The 23594-nt window shown below is 48.4% G+C and overlaps 1 protein-coding gene across 3 annotated transcripts in view; it reads right to left on the reverse strand.

The window, feature by feature from the left end:
- Window positions 1-23594, reverse strand: part of FBLN5 (fibulin 5) — a 92513-nt gene that overhangs the window by 21608 nt on the left and 47311 nt on the right. For all 3 annotated transcript variants that reach the window (XM_022576260.2, XM_022576259.3, XM_089908135.1), the window contains 5 exons: window positions 12597-12719; window positions 9602-9718; window positions 5911-6030; window positions 1394-1516; window positions 198-324 (listed from right to left, as the gene is read on the reverse strand). In XM_022576260.2, coding sequence (XP_022431968.1) covers window positions 198-324; window positions 1394-1516; window positions 5911-6030; window positions 9602-9718; window positions 12597-12719 — 610 coding nt within the window. The remainder of the gene's footprint in view (window positions 1-197; window positions 325-1393; window positions 1517-5910; window positions 6031-9601; window positions 9719-12596; window positions 12720-23594) is intronic.

Raw genomic sequence — 23594 nt, forward strand, 5'->3', positions numbered from 1 at the left:
TGAGTGGGGGAGTGGTAGAGAACAGTGTGTGTGTGTGTGTGTGTGTGTGTATGTGTGTGTGTGTGTGTGTTGTGTAGTAGGCAGTAGGCCAGGTCTCCCAATGACCTGGAGGTACACTCTCCTTTACACCACACTGGCAGCCTTCTGAACCAGGCCCCTCACCATGTTCCCATTTCCCAGGGGAAGCCATGACTTACTTATCACTGATCCGCAGATAAGGCTCCTCGCAGCGGATGGGGTCAATGCACTTGAAGCCCCCTTGCAAATTGTAGCAAGTCTGCTGCAGGATGCACGTGTGGTTTCTGTGCTCACACTCATTGATGTCTGAAATGCACGGTAGACAAGAGGATGGTCGCAGGCCAGATGGGTGGGAATGGGGAGGGGGGGCTGCCTGGGTCTTTCTATTGAGCTCTGCTAGCCAATAAGGCAGCCACTGGCCACACGTGGTCACTGAGCCCTTGAAATGTGGCTAGTCCAAACCGAGATGTGCTGTTGAGTGGAAACTATATACCAGATTTCGACGACTTAGTAAAACCAAAGAATGTAAAATATCTTATCAATAATTTTTATATTGAGTACATAGTGGAATGGTAATATTTTGGATATATTGCATAAATAAAATATGTTCTTAAAATTAATCTTACCTGTTTCTTTTTACTGCTTTAATGTGACTAGGACATGTTACTGGGACATTTTAAATTACATATGTGGCTCACATTTGTAGCTCACAGTATATTTCTACTGCCCGGCACTGCTGTGTGGAGAATTCTTGCTTAGTGTTTGGGTTAGGCAGGTTCAAGGAGCTGAAAATGAGTCTGTTGCTCAGCTACCAGCCTTCTCCACTTGCCCCAGTGAGTGGAGCATGGCAGGGAAATCATCTCAAACAGCCAATCTGGAGGAGACCCACCCTTTTCACAGCCTGGGGTCCTGACCCTTGGAGGGACACAGCAGTTAGAGGTGAGAGGTATCCCCAGCATCCATTCTCTAGGAAGTCAGTAGAGAAAAGCTGACCAGGCTTCCCTGCAGGGGCCATGAGAAAACCTGCTCATGGACCAGGGCCAGGCCATAAGATGTCCTGGTCGGGTCTGGAGCAGTCCCCAGAGGGGCCGCAGAGATCTGCCTGGGAAGGCACGACCAGCCACCTGCATCTCCAGAGTTCATTCCAGAAGCGAGAGTGGCCTTGTCCTTTCCGAGGCCAAAGGATGGATTGCAGGGCAGGAAGGCACCAACCCTGGCATCCTGCCCAGAGCCTGCCACTCTGGGAGTCACCAGCACCCACTCACACCCTCACCTCTGCCACCTTCCCCAGGTGAAGACATCCAGGTGACCCCCCTGAGCCAGCCCCACCTCACACCTCCCCTCTGAACAGCCAGGTCCCTTTGAACAGCCTTACCCTGGCAGCTTCGGTTGTCATCCAGCAGGATGTAGCCAGCTGGGCAGGAGCAGAAGTACGTGCCAGGCTGGTTCACACACTCATGTTGGCAGAGGAACTCAGAGAAGCTGCACTCGTCCATATCTGGGAGAGACAAGTTACACCTGCTATTTATAATCACAGACAAACCAGGGATGAGAGCTTAGTGCTATTTCAGCTTTATTTATTCCAGCTTCCACACTCTCCTGGCACATAGGATAGCTTTACTGCCAAGAAGTTGCTAATTCACTTCTTGAACACTTCTGGTGACGGGGAGCTCACTACCTATCAAGGCTGCCCATTGATATCTGGACAGCTCTAATTGTTAGAAAATTCTCTCCTACATGGAGCTGAAATCTGTCTCCATCAAGCTTCTAACACCCTTTGCCTCTGGCTCAGCTACGTCATCTACTCATCACTGGCTCATTTTTGCTGTACAGGTGAATCCACCCTCCACCTCTGGAGGGGAGATTTGTTTGCCTGCTGGAGTTTTCTGGGTGCAGAGCTCTTCCCCCAGACCTAAAAACATTCACTGGTCCCAGTCTTCTGAAAGGGCAACTTTACCAGAGCTAACTCCCCTCTAATTTCCTGCAAGTTGAGAAACAATATTAGTCCTAAAATCGCAACTAAAAGGGACATCTCCAGAAGGCCAGGGGGTGTGAATTATGTTAAAACTCCAGGGACTTCCCTGGTGGTCCAGTGGTTAAGACTTCACCTTCCAATGCAGGGGGAAAGGGTTTGATCCCTGGTCGGGGAGCTAAGATCCCACATGCCTCCCGGCCAAAAAACCAAAACATAAAACAGAAGCAATATTGTAACAAATTCAATAAAGACTTTAGAAATGGTCCACATCAAAAAAGTCTTTTAGAAAAAGGAAACAGGGCTTCCCTGGTGGCGCAGTGGTTGAGAATCTGCCTGCCAATGCAGGGGACACGGGTTCAAGCCCTGGTCTGGGAAGATCCCACATGTCGCGGAACAACTAGGCCCGTGCGCCACAACTGCTGAGCCTGCGCGTCTGGAGCCTGTGCTCCGCAACAAGAGAGGCCGGGATAGTGAGAGGACCACGCACCGCGATGAAGAGTGGCCCCCACTTGCCACAACTATAGAAAGCCCTCGCACAGAAACGAAGACCGAACACAGGCAAAAATAAATAAATAAACAAATGTGGGGTTAAAAAAAAAAAAGAAATTACATTTACAAAACAAGCAAACAAAAAACCAACCAAACAAAAACAACTTCATTGTGTCCAAAAACCTCCTTGAAAGAGAAAACTGCAGGGGCATGGAGTGGCCCTCCTGCCTCAGGTGATCACTGGGACGTGGGACCTGGCGCTGGGCCAACTCTCCAGCCGCAGAGGTGGGGACGTGAAGGGGGAGCCATAGAACTTTTACACTGTGGCCGCTGATGCAGAAGCAGGCGTTCCAGAAAAGCCAACTCTTCATCACACACAGCGTTTGGCAACAGAGCCCCCATTTGAGCCTCATGCGATAAGTACGCCAAAGAAAACATGTTTTTCTTTCATTTGTTGTTTCCCGAAAACTTGCTTTCTCTGTTTTCCCCATGTGATGTGTCCTCGGATTGCTCTCTGGAATCACCCAGAGAGGGTGTCAGCGCACTGTGAGGCTCCTTCTCCACCATCTGATAATTCCAGGTGTTACGTGCCTGACGTCTCTCACATTCGAGAGGGAAAAACTCCTTCCCTTTTCTCCCAGGGGCCTTTGGGCGACAGGTTATGAGCCAGCAGAATTGGGAGGCTGATTTGAAAATTTAAATGATAGGGAGGGTGGGAGGGAGACGCAAGAGGGAAGAGATATGGGGATATATGTATAGCTGATTCACTTTGTTATAAAGCAGAAACTAACACAACATTGTAAAGCAATTATACTCCAATAAAGATGGTAAAAAAAAAACAAACTCACACTCAGTGAGTCAGATCTGCTCTGTCCTGCCCGCCTCCAGCTCCCCGGGAGCCTCAGAGAGTCTGGTCTTGGTCCCAGACAACCTAACAGAGTGTCCTGCTTATTTCCCTTAAACTTGTAGATTCCATTCATACCTTTAGTAGAAGCAGTGGTAAAAGCTGTCATTTCCTGCGAACTCGCTATGTACCAAGCCCTGGCTTAGATGCTTTACATGCCTCATTTTATTTAATCCTCACCTCGGTCCTAGAAGGAGGTGCAATTACTAACCACACCTTACAGAGAGAAAATGGAGACTCACAGAAGTTAGGTAACTTAACTAAATTTCCTGATACTGAGTAAGCAGGAAAGCTGGGATTTGAACCCAGCCAGCAGCCCTCCAGATCTTACACTCGTCAGCACAGTGCCATAATGTCTCCCTAAATGTAAATCATGCTCAGGACTTGAAACTGGTGGATCTGGGGAGTCCTAGGGTTGGGAAATCCCCTGAGCGGGGCTAGCCCCAGTGCAGATGGAGAGGGTAGCACCCACCTCCACCTAACAGACCCGCTCAGTTTATCTCGGTCAAAATCCCCAGACTTTACTAAGGGCTGTGGCTCCATCCTCCACTTGAAATACAAAAGCTGAAATACAAGGCTGGTTCTGGCAGGGAGCCCACATGAGGCCATTTTCACGCAATCACATGAGAACCCACCATGGTTTCCAGGGTCAGCTCACTTAGTAAATCTCTAAGGGACACGGCTAGGAAGGGTCTGGGGCTGCATGGAGGGGCCCCACCAGCTGGGATAACACAGTGAAGGTAACAGTTCCTAGGGGCGAAACAAGCAGCACAGAAAGGCAGTAAGTAGGAGGGGACAGACAGCAAACTCCCTGAAAACATCCCTGCCTACTCTTGGGCCAGCCCTAAAGCCCGCAGTGGACAAGAAAGTGGGCATCGTGGTGAACGTGCAGAAGATGGCCATTTTGGTTAAAGTGAGTCAACTGAAAATCTTTGCCAGACCACCACGGATGGCTTCTTGAAAAGCGTAAAGTCCCTTACACCTACACTTAGAGAAAGTAAGTTAACACATAATGACACTTAGTTACTACAGCTCATTTAATCTTTATGAGCACCCTGTGAAGGTGTTTGTTTGTTGGTTTGTTTTGTAACAAACGGGGAAACTGAGGCTCAGGAAGTGACTTGGCCAGGAAAGTACTAAACAGGAGAACCAGACTTTGAACTTGGCTCCGTCTGACTCCACAGTCGCTCTCCCATACCTCCTGCGCAGGTGCCCAATAACCATCTGTGGATGGGCAGACAATTCTCCAAAAACGAATATTCCCATCTCATAATGCTAAACTTTCCACCTTTTAGTTCCTTGGCCCAGATTCCCCAAAGGAGTGCCATGGCAGGAGGAAGGGGGCGGGCGGTGAAATCTAGGAAGAAAGTAGCTTTTCATGACTGAGGGTATTTTATGGCTGTTTCTGGGACTGACATTTAATCGACTAAGGCTCTCTGTAACTGCCTACTTGAAGCTCTGGCTTTCCTGGCCCTGGGGAGAAGTGTTCATTTGTTTCAGAGAATTCTGTCCCTAGAACACTCCAGTCCTAAGTGAAGCTATTACACAAGCCCCATTCATGAAACCCAGGATTAGGAAACTTTCCACTCTGGAGGACAAAAAGATTTTCACACCCTCGGGTATGGCCCACTCATTGTGAAAAATACAGGGAAGCATCATTAATTTGTACTGTGCTCGTTTACAATTGCTGATGATGCTAAAAGTGGATGGAATAGAGTTTAATTCAACATTTACAAAAAAATAGGGCAAGAAAGAAAAGAAGGAAACATTAAGCAAAAGATGAGCTGTATATGGCTCTGTGCAGGATGCTACAGGAACAAGTATGAGTAAGATGCTGTCTCTATTCTCAAGGAGTTTACACGTTTCTAAGAAAGTTATAATAGTGTCCATACGCTAGCTTGGGCAGAGTCATAGCTTCTTGGGCTTGGAAGGAATTTGCGAGAGGTCAACTGAGCCATCTATGTTTTCACAACAAATTAAGATTTTACTCATTCAACGTCCAATTGTTCATTAGTTGATTTGCAAACTAGTTATTACATGCTCGCAGTGTGCCAGGCCTGGAGCTAGGCACTGATTGTAGAGATTTTAATAGTTTACATACACAGTCTCATTCATTCAACACTCCCCCTCCCAACCCTACCCTGTGAGACTTGCTCTTATTTCTGCTATGATTCTATTAGTAGTATCTGCACGATCCCCAAGACTTGACTCAGTGCTGGGTGAGGACAGATAACTCAACCCAACATGCAATATTAGGCAACTCCTTTTCCTCTTCAACGTCATGTCAGACCCTAAAAAGTAGCTCCACTGATTTTTGCACTAAGGGTCAAATGACAAGGACATGGGACTGCACTCCACCTTTCGGGAAGTGACTCATCTCTGTTTTGTGTGGTTGTGACCCACTGCACTGGAAAATGTCCCAAACTGGAGATGTGTCTGGGAAATGAGAGGAAACACCTGTGAAGAAAGCCCCCGCCCCTGTGCCCCTAGTACAGGTGGAAGTCTCTAACGCCAAGCCCATTACCACTGCAATGAACTCCATCATCCTCAAGTTCATATCCCGGGTCGCAACGGCAGATGAAAGAGCCATAGGTGTTGACGCAGGTTTGCACGCAGGGGTTCTCAGTGGCACACTCGTTCACATCTGTGGAAAACCAAAGCACATCACTGACCATTCCCACAACAGAACATTTGTACTAACTAGGCAGTAAAATGCACCAGCAACAAAATTACTACCACTAGGAGACCAGATCCACAGGCACCAGGGATCTCCATCTAGGACCAATCAGATGGAGAGCTCAGGCCCCAAAGTGTTCACTGAAGAACCAGGGCCTCCATTCATACGTCCCTTCTGGGGTTGCAAGCTGGGAAGGGTGGAAATGGCATGTATACATATCATATACATGTATACACATGTACACGTATACACCTCCTAGGAAGTCCACTCTCCAAGGCTCACCAACGGGAAGTTCTAGGCAACATCTGCTGTTTCCCATCACCAACTGAATTCATCTCCAATTAGCTCTTCCCTCACCTCCATTGACTTTGAAGTTTCAGGTAAAGAGGTAAATAATCATGACAATTTAAATAATAACTCTATTCATTATTGCTGTGGACTGAATTGTGTCCCCTCCAAAATTCATATGCTGAAACCCTCACCCCCAAATGTGATGATATTTGGAGATGGGACCTTTAGGAGGTAATTTAGGTTAAATGAACTCATAGGGTGGGGCCCTCATGATGGGATTAGTGCCCTTCTAAAAAAGAAGCACCAGAGAGCTTGCTCTTGTTCTTTCTGCCATGTGAGACATAGGGAGAAGGCGGCCACCTACAAGCCAGGAAGAGAAGCCTCACAAGCACCCAACCATGCTGGCACCTTACCCTTGGACTTTCAGCCTCCTCCTCGTGAGAAAATAAATTTCTGTTGTTTAAGCCACCCAGTTTATGGTATTTTGTCATGGCAGCCTGAGCTGACTAAGACAGTTAGACAGAAATAATGTCACTGATTATTACGAAAGGATCTCACACTCACAGGGTACTTACAGCCCTGTTTCAGGACCATCACCCCATGTTACAAGTTCAGTAGAATAAGGAGAAGACCAAAAAGGTGCACAAGGAAACTTTAAGGAGTGATGGAATTATTCATTATCTTGAGGTGGTGAGAGTTTCGTGGGGGTATACATAAGTCAAAGTGCATGAAATCATGTACCTTTAATAGTGCAGTTCATTTTACGTCAATTATACGTCAACAAAGATGTTTACCTCTGTTTTGAGGTTGAGAGATGTGCCCAAGTCCCCAAGCTAACAAGGGCACAGTTGAAACTGGGACATAAGTCAGGGGTCTTTCCACAATGCCCAAGATTCATTCCGCACAGCTCGGAGAAGGGGGAGGGAAGGAGGGAGCCCCTGTGTACAATGGCATCAGCTGACCCGTTCTGAGCTCCCCCGTCCTGCTGCCACGCTCCATAGGGCAATGACCAAAGTTCCAGCTGAGAGAATTTCTATCCCCTTCAAAGTCCAGGTTAACCTCTGGAGACTCTTAACAGAGATTTGAGGGCTTTCAGAGCTAAAAGGTAAGTGGCTTGAGAAGCTTTTCTTAAAGAAGAGGGCAATCCCATGCCCACACAGCTCCTGCTTCCTGGCATCTTTGAAACTTTCAGAGGGGAAAGAAAAAACAGATGGCCATGCATGGAGGGTCCAGTGAGATACCAGTCTCCACTGGTGCCCAATGGGAGTCTAGAGGCTGTCCACCCAGGAGGCCAGGAAAATGTCGTGGTAGCACGCTGTCGAGTGCAAGTTCAGTCAGAACAGCACTAATGAGCATTAAGGGCTGCAGTCCTCGGCTTCCGGCCGGATGCTGGCCATGCAAGGTGAATGAGCTTACGGCCCACCCTCTCACAGCTCTCAGCTGCTTGCGCTTCTGCCCCCTGGGGCCCTGGCTGCCCTCTCCTGCCAGCCCTGGCATGCACACATGCCCAAATGCCCTTTGGAGTCCTTTGGGAGAAGACCGCATCCCACTCCGACTTGCTGGACAGGAAAGCTGGATCCTTGGTTCTACACTCATCTCAGAGCTATGTGACTCTGGCCAAGTTGCTTAACCTTTCTGATCCTCGATTTCCTCATCTGCCCTGCCTACCTCATAAGGTTATTGTTGGAGTTCAGTGAAATGAACAAACGTGACAATGCTTTGAAGAGGGAGGGCAAAGCACTCTTCCTTGCTTGAGGTGTTAGGAATACAAAAGCTCGCCAGAGATGTAACATCCTGTGTTGCCGCGGGCCCTGCTGATGCAATATCCCAGCGGCCAAGTGCCCAGTGTCCAGGCCTGGATGCCGGGCCTGCTGCTTAATCCCACTGCTGGACTTGGCACTGCGAGGTATGTTAACTGTTCCTCGTCAAAGGCCGGTCCCTGAAGGACACATGGGCCTTTTGGCTCTTCTGTGCGTGGCTGTTCCTTAGTGGGCGCTGGGGGAAAACCTGGGCTGGCAACTCGAGCATCCAGCCCTGGCACAGAGAAGCCTGCATCTGCTCTAAGCCGCTTATCACAGCAGCAAAGGAGCCAGGCGCCTGCTCCCTGCTCTATCAGCTCCCTCAACCTCCCAGCCCAGGCTCTGCTCTCAAAAGAAAATGAGTTCTCCTGGCGAGAGGAACACAGTCGAGACTTCTTGGAACAAGCATCAGAACCAACTTTGGAAGAGAGACTTAGAAAGAATCCAGGATCCAACTCTTTAACGCTGATGCCTTCCTGTTTACCCAATGATTTCGATACGATTAAACTAATGGAGACATAATATCCTCCAAGTAGCTGGCCAGGAGCCTGCCAGCCAGACCTCGAATGGTGTGACAAGGAAATGGATCCTGCAAAACCTGGTGACAGGCTCCAAACAAAGACCTCATTCTGAGTCTCCGGCGCTGCCTCCACCCTGGATGGGGCAGCTGCCAGGGCCTGGAGGCCTGGGCAGCGGGCTGGGGGCAGGGAGCTTGACGCCAGGCAGGACTTGCACTAATTCTTGGGTCTTAAGTCCCCCACTCACTTCCTGAGCAGAAGAAGCCTTCAGATGGAGGCAATAGGCCTGGAACTTGTTTTTCTTACTTATCAGTATTTGAAGCGATCATGTGAAAGTCAGAAAATGCCTTTGTTTCTTTCATTCTGTTACTGCGGGGAATGCTGGGTTGTAGGGGAAGTGACCACCACCTCCGGACGCTCTGCTAAATAACAGGCCCTCCTAACACGGGTGAGGGGAAACTGTACGGAGAGGCATCAAAGTCGCCCGTGAAAACCCCGCATAGAGCGTACCTGAATATTTCACAATTCATCCAGAATCAGAAGCCCTCTTTCCTCATCTCTCTTTGGGCCTCAGGAATTGAACTCAGGCTATAGGACATGTGAGAACATTTCAGGTTGGCCAAAAAAGCTGGCAAGGCTACTTGTGGATAGCAGATACATAGAGAGAAGCAAATCCATGAAATCATAAGCTCCCAGCTGGTGGATGACTGTGGTTCTAATTTCAGCAGTACTCAGAGGACATGCTGACATGTTTCACACAACCTCAGTTAGGATCTCAGGTCTCCGTAAACAATGGGATGGGCAGGCAGTGACAATGAGTGGAAATGCACTTTAACAACAGTGTTTCCCACCAACATAAACTGCCAGACTCTGAAGAAGACAGCATCTAGGGCTTCACATTGTGTTCAAGCTGTCATTCACATCACATACCTTGGCAAGACCTTCCATCCTCGTTGAGGGTGAAACCAGGGTTGCACGTACAGGAATAAGATCCAGGGACATTCGCACACAGCTGCTGGCAGTAGCCGTAGCGACATTCATCAATGTCTGGAAACAGAATTGCAAGCAAGGTAAGATATGTTTTCTTCTCAATCACCGATGCCACCCCAGCATCATTACTGCCTGTCTCTTCTGGATCAGCATCACAAAGGGAAGCACAGCGGAACTAACACAACAACAGCACCTACGAAGTGTCAGGGATGGTGACACCCTCTGGATTCCGGGCTCAATCTCTCTACCATCCTCCCTGACCCATCTCAGTGCTATGAACACCTGAACCTATATTGAAAGTTGTAGAAGAAATTTCTGCTTAGAGTGGAACATTGGTCAAGATGGCCTCTAAGATTTTAAGCAAATCTAAGATTTAACGCTAAGGTTTATCCAACACCAAGAGTCACCCTAAGATCCTACTTAAACGTGTCATTGCCCTGGAAAGGGACAAGTTGGCTTAAAGTGTAAGGGGTATCCATAGCCTGGCTCCTGTAGGCTCTTTGCCAGCTCCACTAATGATGAATATGTCCAGCTGTCAGGAACAAGAGTGAGTGTAGGCCAGGTCAAGCTGGGTAGCACTGTGGTCTTGAGACCTATGAATCCAGGAACACAGGATGCCGGAGTTGGCCTTGGATCTCCTCCTTGTAGCAGAGTGGACATAAAACTCTGGATAAACACACCTCTTGCAAGCCATGATTGGCCTTTCCTGAGCAAGCAGCTATGTGGGTGAATGGTTCCTTTTAGCAGAGCCAGGCTGACATGTACCAGTCAACAGGGAGGCTGACGTCATTGGGAAAGCACTTCTTAATACCCCAAGCTGATGGGCTGACGGGCTGACAGCTGGAGAATTCACTCCTGCAGGATAGGGTGTTTCGAATGAAGCCTCCAGGTGGGGACCGAGTCTCACCTGACTATAGCTATAACTGGTCCTTATTTCATCCTCACCTCCCCCTAAACGTTCCCCCTCTGGTACACCACTTCCTTTGGAACCAGGGTCCACCAAGGGCTCCGAAGGCCAGCTCAGAACTTGTCTCTGTGCCTGGTTTCTACCACCTACTGCCAAAAAGGACCCCATCTCCACCTTACTCATTGTTCAGCCCTCCTCAGGAACCATGCCCTGCCCTTGTCATTCTGTTTCATCTCTGAGTCACAGCTACTTCTAACCTGGCTCACCCCACTGCCCACCAAGTGCCATGCAGCTCCTGCTTATAAAGCACATTGACTTGTGCAGTTGCTGATCCTGACCTCCTATGTGGGTGCAGTTGGGCACGTCCCCAAGCCAGGGAGGCAGCAGGGGGAAAAGAGGGCATCTTCTGCCTAGGGGTACCTTGGAAGAAAGGCGATTCCCAGCCCCTTATTTTTCTACAAAAGCAATGCCTCCAAAGTCGCACAGAGGGTGTGGTGGACGCCTATGGAATTTGCATTTTGAAAGAGAAAGAAGAGTTTGGCTGAGAGAAGGCATGAGTTTAGCCCATATTGAGGAAAGGTCTTCACTTTGGATGTAAAGTGTAAGCAGGCCATGCATGCGGCACCACGTCAGGCCTCCAGGAGCATCCCTCCCAAAGCTTCATGCTCTGTGGAAGAGAACAACCCCCCCACCCCGGTAGAGGAATGTCCCAATTACTGCCCCCACTCAGATGGGGAGAGGTTTCCTGGCCCCAAGGTCTCTGTAATCTGGCCTGTATGTCCTGGTCACCTGGTTCTCTCTAGCACCTTCTTGTGGTGGAAAAAACTGTACTGAGAAACAGGAGACAGATTTTAGACCAACTCACTCTAAACTTTGTCCAACACATTGCTCTTCTTTGAGTCTCAGTTTCCAACTCTATAGAAGTTGGATGACATAACATCTAACACCCCTTCCAGCTCTGAAATTATACATACTGACTTCCCATACAAATAACTCACACGGGTCTGCTTATGCTCAAGTCAGTGGCATCAAATTTTCCATAATAGCTGAGGTTGGTTAAAATGCAAAGCAATCATCATATTTACACATGCCCATGAGCAGCCAGCTGTTTGGTGCCTGGAAAGGGGAACCGAGTCAAGCCTAGGCTGGCTTGTCAGACCCCAGAATGCTTTGCACAGGGCTCTAGAGGAGACCTCAGCTCAGTCTCAATCAAGAAGGACCTGGAAAGAAGAACCTTGTTGTTTGTTTGTTTCCATGATGTTGTTTGGATTTGTTTCTCAGCTCCTCCAGGACTGACTTCTGGGAGACAGAATAGTGTCGTAGAGGATTTAAACTAGTAGGGCTTTTCCAAGAAAACAGCAAAGAAATCTCACCCTACAAAGAGAAACTGAAGTGACAGCCAGAGATTGCTATGAATTCATTCACTTGGCTAAACCAAAAACTAGAGGAGAAGAAAGGAAAACAGCCCTCCAGTAAAAATAAACAGAGAGATCATATAGCTGATGCCAACCGCAAGGGACAAAATTCTCAATTGGTGCTGACTGACTCCTTAAAAAAAGACCACAGCTAGTGGGGTGGGCGAGGGGTAGGGGCTGTGATGGGGTAGTAGGAGGAGATGATATTAGACCAGAATCCACTGATCCACATTTGAGACTTGGGACATTTCTGTGACTAAGCAAGAATTCCCTTCTCTTGGTATGATTTCTAATTGGGACAGAACAACCCTCACCTCTATCACTTCCTGCCTTGGTTATCAACTTCCTAAAGGCAGAAAGAAGGTCTAGGTAGAATCAAACGTGAACCCTTAAAAACTACATTCAAAAACTCTGATGATGACATGCAGTGATGCGGTGATGGTGGCAACTGATTTTAAAGGGTGGGACTATGCGTAAGCTCAACAGCCTTCTGCCTCCCCCACCCCCAAAGAAAAGCCCGCTGCCCTTAGACCACCAGCCATGCCCACATTTCACGATACCCGACGCAAGCATTAACTCTCAAGAGTTTCTGTGTAGCCCACAGAGCTGTTACCTAAGCACTGGCCTTCGAGCAGCCAATAGCCGTCAGTGCAGGAGCAGGTATACCCTCCTTCTGTGTTGATGCAAATCTGGGTCGGGTTGCACTGATGGGAATCCGTTGCACACTCGTCCACATCTGTAACACAGACATATTCCAAAGAATGTCACTTACATGTTTAAAGCCCTGCAGCCACTAGAGGTGCCAGCTGCTTGCTTGTCTGGCTGGGAGGCAGTTGATAACGTCCCTGGGTTATATCTAAGGAGACGGAAGCACCTCCCTAACAGGTACCACTAGGAGACCCTGACCTTTTCGGAGGGGGCAGAGCTAATCTGCTTCCTGGAAATCCACAAGGGAAATGGCCAAAAAGAGAACACACATCCTTTTCTGCCATCCTAGCCCATCATTCTCTGAAAGCAAGTTCAACCATTACTTGGTTTAGAAACGCATTTTGTATTAGGCTCACCCATTCACATATTAAACCGGTCTGTTGTGTACCTGCTGTGTGCAAAGAGCTATGATAAACACCACTGAGAACATAACAGAAAAAGAAACGTCCCTCGCCAGCGGAATCTTGTAGTCAAGTCACTTGATTGCATCCATGCCCAAAAATCTTTCAACGTAGAGCTCCTGTTCCTTCATGAAGCTTCCCAGAGCCCTCCAGTCTTCCTTCCACGCCAGAGCTCCGAGGGCTGATCTCTTGCTGCCCTCTGCTTACATTGGGTTTCTCCAAGCTGCTGCGTCCCCGTCTGTCTGCCAGTGTGCAGGTACTTATGTCCAAGCCAGTCGGTCCCGTTTCCTTAACTGGGAGCTCAGAGCACAGAGACCAAGTTGTTTACATGGCCACATTTCTCATCTGTTGTACACAGCACTCAGAACTGTTTCACCTGAAACGAATCCTTCTTCCCTTTCTCCCCACACTGCACTCTAGAAAGAGTGCTCAACCCTATAAGCGGTCCTCCTGACACCATGCTCTTACTTTGACCTAAAGGACAAGACCCCCTAGACCTTTGGCTATGAAGGGATTCACCCAGGGCCCTGGATCCGCCTGGCCAGGCCCCACCTCTCCTCATCACTCCTGCCCTCACCTGCCTGCACTTTAGGGCTCCTGCCTTTTGCCCCCTCCTCACTACAGGCAGGGTTTGCTCATCTACCCCTTCTCCCCGCCTCTCCAGAACGGACCATCGGAAATAACTTTAAAACTGCACTTCACTGAGCCTGCGCAGTGTGCCCGGCTCCTCATTTTTTCTCACAATCGCTCCATGCGGTGAGCTGGTGACCCCCACTTACAGATGGGAAAACGGAGCTGAACATGCTGAATCACCAAGGCCAGAGCCAAGTCCAGGCTTCCCCACTTGCCTGCCTCCCAATCCCCTCTGTGCAGGAGTGACAGAGGTCACACTGCGTGGCCCAGGCAGGTCAAGCAGAGGAGAGAGGGCTGAGCTTTTGCTACCTTTTCCTGCCCCACCTGGAAAATTGTCTGCCTCTTGACCTCACAGATGGCAGACTGTGGTGGGGCTTGGGGGGCACCTAGGATTCCAAAGTGTAAGCTCCTTGGGTAGCACAGGTGTGCACTCAGGAAGCAAGCACAGCTGGTCCAGTGAGACGTTCAGCCAGGTAAGCGATGGTCTCCAGGCTCCAACCGACACCACCACAATCCACCACCATCTGCATCACCGGTCAACACCAATGACACTGGTCCGTTCCCATCCCACCCTCAATGACCAGGTGTCTGGGCATCGTGTGGAACCAGGCTCCAGCCCGCGAAACATGGACCACCTCCAAGACCCCGCTTCCAGGGTGGCAGCAGCTCCACCCTGACACGTGACGACGTGCAGCCTCGGTGGCAAAGACCCGCCGCCGTTCTCAGCTGCAAGAGCTCCTGCCTTTGCCCTGGGCCTCGCTTCCAGCCCCAGGTCTGCCCACCCAGCAAAGCCTCCCAGGGGAACCGGCCAATAATGCTCGGCCAGCAGCCGCTCCTACTCAAATCCATATCGAAGCCTGTGATAATAAACAACACCACTATTGGCCAGCACATATTTACATTTTTTCAGCGGGAAGTGATAGATGGCAATTGTACCCTGGGAACAACATTGCCTTAGGAATTTGTGCTCTTTTTCCTGCTTCAAGTGGAACGCAGGGTGAGGGAGACTTAAGGGGCAACAGAGCTGTTAGAGAGACTTGGTGATAGCAAGTTCCCGAGGCTCTGTGCTTGTGTAAACTGGGTGCACACAACGTGCCCCCAAAGCCCTGCACAGAGGAACCAAACGCTCAGGAGGGGACTAGACTGGGCTCAGAAGGGCATGTGAGGTCTAAATGTGTTTGCACATGTGCACACACAGGCACGTGCAAACTATTCAAATCCAGAAACAAAATCTCTAAAGTTTAAAAAAACAACAACAACAAAACTCCACCACTTTTACTGAGTTAAAGAATTAACCCAGTTATACCACATTTCTGTTGATGTACATCCAAAAAACTCCTTGAATTGATTGATTGAATGGGTTGAATCAATCAACTGACACTGGATTGTCAACATAAATATATTTTGAGAACTCAATAAGTTTGGAGTCTTTGGTGGATGTATGTCCCATCTTTATAGCCTCAAAACATACCTGGGGCTTCCCTGGTGGTGCAGTCGTTAAGAATCCGCCTGCCAATGCAGGGGACACGAGTTCAAGCCCTGGTCTGGGAAGATCCCACATGCCACGGAGCAGCTAAGCCCACGAGCCACAACTACTGAGCCTGTGCTCTAGAGCCCGTGAGCCGCAACTACTGAAGCCCGCATGCCACAACTACTGAAGTCCGCGCGCCTAGAGCCCATGCTCTGCAACGAGAAGTCACCGCAATGAGAAGCCCGCGCACCGCAACGAAGAGTAGTCCCCGCTCGCCACAACTAGAGAAAGCCCACGCGCAGCAACAAAGACCCAACACAGACAAAAATTAAAAATTAAAAACAAACCTGGTTTAACCTGGGTCCATAGTAAATGTTTAATAACTATTTGGTGAATGAATGAATGAATGAATGAATGAACACATGGGCAACAAACTTTAAGGCCTCTGAGCCCCCAGACAAGCTTTTCCCAGCCAACTTGCTGACAAGTGCCTGGACTTTGAAAACCACCACCCCACAGAAAACCCCCATCAGCTTGCACACCTGTGGGGCTGAAACTGGGGAAGTTCATGCTGTGGGTTCCACACGAGGCTAAAGGACTCATCACACATTCCAGCTCACAGCTAAATTGCTTACATTAAATACATTTGACTTAAATAACAGAAGGAAAAGTACGTCGAACACTCCAAGGACATTCTTTGGCAAAGGGGCCTTTTCTGCATCAGTGGAAAAGTACAAGTTACGGCAACCTGAGTAAGTGTCATTATCCTTGGACGCAAACCATGCCTGTTACTCCTTTCCTTTTCTGTGGGATGTTTAGGAAACGTCCCTTAAGAGAAAAGAATGCTGGGTTCATTCAATCATTCATGTACTCATTCACTTATTAATTCTTTATGTTCTACTGTGTGTGCGTGTGTGTCCTCCTAAATTTCTAGGCCACTGGGAGAGCTGGTGTCGAGTGCAGTCCCTCTAGCTGTATGGTTCGCGGAAGCAGAGGGTCCCTCCAGGGGGCTGTGGCCCTGGGCAGCTGCCTGGGCCCTTCGAGGATTCCAGCACAGCAGCCATGGCTCATCTCTCCCCAGCTGGGACAACATCCCCCCACCGTCCAGGCGACCAGCACCCTGGCAACTGAAGGAAAGTGCTCACTGACATCTCCAAAACCAGATCAAAGCCCAGCACTGTGCCTACCCAGGAAAAAATCATCCTCCATGTTGAGCAGCACAGCTCTGCTGCCCCACGCAGCTCTGAGCTGTCACCCCTTCCTTCAGACATCCCCAGGGTGGCCTTCAATTACACTCTCAATCTCAAACAACAACTGCTCACGTAGGAAAGTCCTCAAAGCAGTCAACCTCATTTCCTTGACGCCCTTCCAGAAGGCAGAAGTGAGCTTCCGGCCTTGGGACAGCAGCCTGCACGGCAGGGATATTCATTTAGGATGTCATACCGATAGCTGTGTCCCATGTCCCCAGCAGGTGTGCTAAGGCAATGTGAGTGAAGAACAGCCTTCCAGTCCAGTCAAGATCTCACAGAGGTGCCAGATGGAGGAACTGGGTTCAGACTTCAGAATACACCTGCCCAACAAACTGGAACAACAAAAGGAACAGAATCTTCCAGGCTGAGACCTTAATAGACATTTCTCCAAAGAAGACATACAGATGGCCAGTAGGCACATGAAAAGAAGCTCAACATCACTAATTATTAGAGAAATGCAAATCAAAACTACAATATGGTACCACCTCACAGGGATCAGAATGGTCATCATTAAAAAGTCTACAAATAACAAATGCTGGAGAGGGTGTGGAGAAAAGGGAACCCTCCTGCACTGTTGATGGCAAGGTAAGTTGGTGCAGCCACTATGGAGAACAGTGTGGATGTTCCTCAGAAAACTAAAAATAGAATTAGCATATGACCCAGCAATCCCACTCCTGGGCATATACCCAGACCAAACTATAATTCAAAAAGACACATGCACCCCTATGTTCATAGCAGCACTATTCACAATAGCTAAAACATGGAAACAACCTAAATGTCCATCGACAGATGAATGGGTAAAGATGTGGTACACGTATACAATGGAATACTACTCAGCCATAAAAAGGAATGAAATAATGCCATTTGCAGCAACATGGATGCAACTACAGATTATCATACTAAGTGAAGTCAGAAAGAGAAAGACAAATACCATATGGTGTCACTTATATGTGAAATCTAAACTATGGCACTAATGAACCTACCTACAAAACAGAAACAGACTCACAGACATAGAGAACAGACTTGTGGTTGCCAAGGGGAAGGGGGGTGGGGGAGGGAAGGACCGGGAGTGCGGGGTTAGCAGATGCAGACTAGTATATATAGGATGGATAAACAACAGGGTCCTACTGCGTAGCACTGGGAATTATATTCAGTATCCTGTGATAAACCGTATGGAAAAGAAAATTTTAAAAAGGAATGTCTATATGTGTATAACGGAGTCGCTTTGCTGTACAGCAGAGATGGACGCAACATTGTAAATCAATACAGTAAAAAACAAATAAAATTAGAATCTTTTAAAAATTTTTAAATTTTATTTATTTTTTTATACAGCAGGTTCTTATTAGTTATCTATTTTATACATATTAGTGTATACATGTCCATCCCAATCTCCCAATTCATACCACCACCACCACCACTCCCCCCACCCCTACTGCCACTTTCCAGGCTGACTTAAGGGACAGCATGAGAAAAGGCCACAGCCTACAAATCTGCTAGAAGGTTTAGCCCTTGGAGCAGGAGTTCTGTGATGGAGGCAAGTGGTGACTGGCAGGTCCCCCCTCTCTCTTATCAGACGGAGTTCTCACAGGGCATCGTGACTATCATGCTATTGGTTCATGCCTATTATATGTCCTTCCTTGGGAGTGGGTTAGTTCCCAGCACACAGCCCATTTTTCTGTCCCCCGTAAAACTGATGGCTCCACGTATGGTCTTAGGGTTATCTCACAGGTTGTTGTATAAAAATCTCTACTGGCAGGTATAATGGACAACATACTGCTATAAATATGCATGAATATGTTGGAATACAAATAATATGCATACGTATGCCAGCTACTTATCATATTTGAATGTACATATTATATACCTACACGCATTTACATTTCAGCATTCCTAAAAGTTCAAGGGAAAATAGTTAAACTGTTTTCATAACACAAATTCTCATTGAAATAAATATCCTTTAAAAACGGTAAAACAAAGCAAAACAGAACAAAAACTAATGGTTCCCCCATGCCCACAGGGAGAACATTTCCTAAGCCATTCTGCCAGCACTAAAGCTTAAGAGAAAAAAAAAGACCAAAGGGCTGCGACTTCCCCAGAAAGGGCTACTGGGTAAAAAAAATAAGAACTTTGAGAGGCAGGCAGAGCTGGGTGTGAATCCAGGCTCCTGCACTTAATAACTGAATATTACTGACAAGTTGATTGATCTCAGGGATGCTCAGATGCTCTGCAAAATAGAGCTGCAGCAGCCTGCCTCCTAGGCTGCCATGAGAGTTCACAAATCAGCATGTTCGCAGGTCCCATCACCATTGCCTGGCGCATAGGAGGTGCCCAGGAAATTATAGTTCCCTTCCCCAGTGAGGTGCTGTTTCTAACAGCCGAGAAAGATAGGGGAAGCTTGGTTTCTGCCTGCTGCAGGCTTTGTCCTGGGATTCAGAAGACACCATGATGACAGCACTCAGTGGGCTGTGAGACATGGTTAGTTCTACGGTTCCAACACAGTTAGAGCCTTCTCCCCCCAGAGCCCAGGACACGTGACCGGAGATTGAGACAAGAGGTGAAAAGAGGAGAGTACATTCCTTTGTGGGGTCTCAGGCTCCACCTACGCACTTTGGCATCTATAAATCCAGCTATGATTCTGTAACTGTAGACGTCCGAAAGCCTAAGCGTACGTGTGTCTTCCTGAATTCCACAGCCAAACGCGATCAACCTTAACACCACGATTCTTCCCTCCTCCTGTATCTTCTCTTCTCCAATACTGTCAATAAGGCAGGGCTGACTTTGTGAGCCTGTGTACACACCCTCGGCTGAATGTCTCCGTTCTTGAGTGAGGACGGCCATCAGCCAAAGGGAAATATTCTCATTGGGTGACACGGGGAGAAACTGTCGAAAAACGTTCGGAAGACTGCACCTTTCCAAAGTCCTCGCGAGTCCTTTTTTGGACACCGCCGAATCACTTCCTTGGTAGTAAATTTTTACCCAGTGAAACAACATGTTTTCCCAGCCCGTTTTTGTTCCTTCCTCGCTCAAGCTAATGGGGCTTGATAAGAAAGAAGAAAATAACAAGGCACATTCCAACGCCTCCAATTGAAGCCAGTTTTAGGCCTGCTGCTGGGCTGGATGGGGGCCAATTTTCATCAAGACGACCTCAGTGAAGGCTGGAAGCTACACAGACAGGACAGACTTCCCAAACACCTGCTTAATTAAAGAGCTCAGCATTTGAGAACTTGCTTGTTGAATTCCCAGGACATCTGCACTCCATGTGTCTTATAGGTCCTGGGCAGTCATTAGGAGCCAGATTTTTCTGTGTTTACAGCATTTTTCCCAATCCTTGATATCAAGCTTAGAATACAAAGCTTGCTCGTTTTGTGCCTCTAATTAGGCAACAAATATGTGATCCATTTTCCAAACAACTAAAAATCCTCCCCTTCTGGATGAAACCAGCTGGACTGTAGCTTCCAACCTCTGCATGGGTTCTATTTTTCTATCCATAAAGCGAGAACTTGGAGGAGAGCTCTGAAAGGCCCTTCTAGCCGTGCCTTCTACAGAAACAAAGTATGAAGCTAATGGGGGTCACATTGTTTGGTTCTTGGGTAATTATTTTCATCCGGAGCGCTTGGTAAACATCAGCTGGCTTTAGCTGATTTCAAACTGGGCAGGGAATTGGCTAAGCTCATTCAACATTTTTTTTTCTTTTAAAGGTTTTTGCTCATTCAACTTTTGACAACGTATGAATTGTTACTGCAGTTCCAGGGGTGAGGTGGGAGCGAGGGGTTAGTGACATATGTGTTCCTTCTTGAGCATCATGCATCAAATTGTCCTGAGAGTAAGGGGACAAGGCTGCTTATTGCCAGTGTAGACATGGTATTTTTTTTTTTTTTTTTTTTTTGCGGTACGCAGGCCTCTCACTGCTGTGGCCTCTCCCGTTGCGGAGCACAGGCTCCGGACGCGCAGGCTCAGTGGCCATGGCTCACGGGCCCAGCCGCTGCGCGGCATGTGGGATCCTCCCGGACCGGGGCACGAACCCGTGTCACGAACCCGTGTACCCTGCATCGGCAGGAGGACTCTCAACCACTGCACCACCAGGGAAGCCCGACATGGTATTTTTTTAAAGGGCATGAGGCTTTAGCCATTATTGTGATTATAAACCAGACAAACATGGAGCTCAAACTAGATTGTCATTTACCAAAAGTCCTGCCGTTTGCCCATCAACAGAGAAGGATTTTTGAAACTATAAAAGTCAGTGGTTCCCAAACCTAGCTACACAAGAGAATCACTGGGCTAAATCAGAAAGTCTAGGGTGGAGGCTTGGAAAGCTGTTTAAAGTTACCTAAATGATTCCAATGTAAAACCATATCTGGAACTTGCTGTGCCAGACCAGTACTTCTTAAACTTTAATGTGCATATGAATCAGTGGGGATCTTGTTGAAATACAGGCACTAATTTGGTCAATTCTGCATTTCTAAGTTCCAAGTCTGCTGGCCCAGGAACCACACTTCGAGAGGCAAGGTGCTGGATTATTGTGGGCGATGTTTGGCTCTGTATCCTTGCAACTTACTCAGAGTTTAAGAAGCTGTTCAGGAGAGTCTAGGAGGGAATTAAGTGTTCAAAAATCAAGCTGGCAATCCCTAACCAGATTATTCTCTAAGATCAAACCTGCTGGTTACAATAGTATTGTGATTTTTAGAGTCTTATTCAAGAAGTTCTCAGCACAGCCTAAACCACAGTCTAAAAAATGCTTTCCTGGGGCCACAGACTCAGCCATTACTCATGTCCACCTGCAGTGGCTGGGCCCAGAGCACTGTGTACCTTCAGAAGGTTCTCCTCCTTTCAGTTTGCTGGTGGTGTTTCGATTGCCTAAGAGTTAACTCAGTTCCCTGAATCTTAACTAAGTTCTTGGCAATACTGGCCCCCAAAGTGATGACAAAAAGTGCAAAAGATTCCAATTAGGAGCAAAGGCAACGTTTTTCCTTCAATACAGACCATCCCTTGTTCAGGAACGCAGTCTATAAATACTATAGCTCTTAAATCACGTCATCTCCACCGCATCTCCCCATAGGCTCTGGCTCCCCATTCCCTCTGAGCATATTCCTCCCCCATACCCTTCTCTCCTGATGCTGTCACAGTTCACGGTGTCACCGTTGTCCTGAACCTGGGGCTAGAAAGCTCAGCCATCCTTAAGTCCTTCCCCGCAAACCCTACTCTCACACAATTCACCTCCTGGAAATTTTGCAAATTCTTTCTTTCCATCCCTTACCCCCCAATATTCCAAGGCCTTGCTGTCTTTTCTCTAAACGGTTGGAATAACTCTGTACTAGTCTGCCGGCCTCCAGCCTCTCCCGCTGGAAGCAAGTGAAACACAACCTCCAGAATGATCCAAGACATGGAAACGATCATGGGGCCCCACTGCTCAACACTTCACTCCCCTCCTTAGAAACCACACAGCTTTCTTTTTACACCTCGGCAACAGAGCACGTCAAGCCTACTTCTATACTCACACATGTGCTAATTAAACACATCTGGTTTTATAGCATTTCACACTGTATGACAGAATTAGCTGTGCAGGGCTCCATTTCCCTCCACCAAACCGCGAGTTCCCGGAAAACGAGAAATGGGTCTCATTCACATTTGTGTCCTAAGCACGTAACATAGCGCCTGGTGTGATGGAGAGCATGGACGTGAATGATACTGGAAATGAAGATACTTTGTCCTTGGACTTTTCTGAAGGCAAGAGGGGGAAGTCAGTTACACCACAGGACAGGAGAGGAAGCCAGTTGGGCCAACCACCTCTTCGGTGGCCCCATGTCTCACGCCATGGGTTGGAGGATATCTGGGAACAGTGCCTGCCCAGCAGAGCCCCAGGCCCCCACCTCTAGTGCCCGGGGCCTCATCCCTGTCCCGGTCTTTGCCCAGGGTTGATTTGAGAGTTTCCTCAACCTCCAGAGGCTTTGACACGCCATGTGCTTGGCCTGATGGAGTGAGTTATGTTTCCTCCTTCCTCATAAAGAGCCGTACAACTCAGACGAGGAAGAAGTTTATTCTCAACAATCACAGGAGGGAGGAACATCAGAGGAAAGAAAAGACACACCTTTTCCTGGCCTGAAAATGGGCACCAGCAGGACCCCTTAGGGCACAACCAGACCAATACATTTTGCAGGCTCAGGGCCAAACCCTTGGCCTGGTGCAGGCTGTGAGATTACCAGGGTATGCAAATTCACCCCAAGGAATCAATCAGCCTGTCGTCAGCAGCAAACACTCCCTGCCAGTCCCTCTCAGAGCACGAGAATGGAATCTGCACGTGTTCTCCTCCCCACGCCGGGGTCAGAGACTCTGCTACCACTTCTGACTCCATCACTAACTAACCAGGGCACCCATGTACATGTCACTGGCCTGCATTTGCTTCCCTGCCTCTGAAATGGGGCCACCATCACCTGCCCTCCTAGGACTTGCAGGCTAGTGGGGAAGGCAGGCGGTGAACAGAAACCAGTGTGGAGAGCACTGCAGAGGGCTATGGGAACACATAACAGCGAGTGTCCCACATCTGGGAGGTGAGGCCAGGTCTTGACCGTGGACAGTGACATAGGGGAACACTTCCTTCACATACACCCATTCCTGGAACCCTAGGACAAGGGAGGGGAGTGACAGATGGCTCTTTCAACATAACAAGTTACAAGCAGCAGGCAAGCAGGCGATTAAGAATATAAATATTTCGAGAGAACTTCAAGGTGGCGGAGGAATAAGACATGGAGATCACCTTCCTCCCCACAAATACATCAGAAATACATCTACATGTGGAGCAACTCCTACAGAACACCTACTGAATGCTGGCAGAAGACCTCAGACTTCCCAAAAGGCAAGAAACTCCCCACGTACCTGGGTAGGGAAAAGAGAAGAGAAAAAACAGAGACAAAAGAATAGGGACGGGACCTGCACCAGTGGGAGGGAGCTGTAAAGGAGGAAAGGTTTCCACACATGAGGAAGCCCCTTCGCGGGCGGAGACAGGGGAGGGGTGGGAAGTGGGGAAGCTTTAGAGCCGCGGAGGAGAGCGCAGCCACGGGGGTGCGGAGGGAAAAGTGGAGAGATTCCCGCACAGAGGATCGGTGCCGACCTGCACTCACCAGCCCAAGAGGCTTGTCTGCTCACCCGCTGGG

Source organism: Delphinapterus leucas, chromosome 2 (assembly GCF_059928025.1).
Source record: "Delphinapterus leucas isolate spDelLeu-1000000601 "Yukka" chromosome 2, BTC_Dleu_Yukka2, whole genome shotgun sequence".
NCBI lineage: Eukaryota > Metazoa > Chordata > Mammalia > Artiodactyla > Monodontidae > Delphinapterus > Delphinapterus leucas.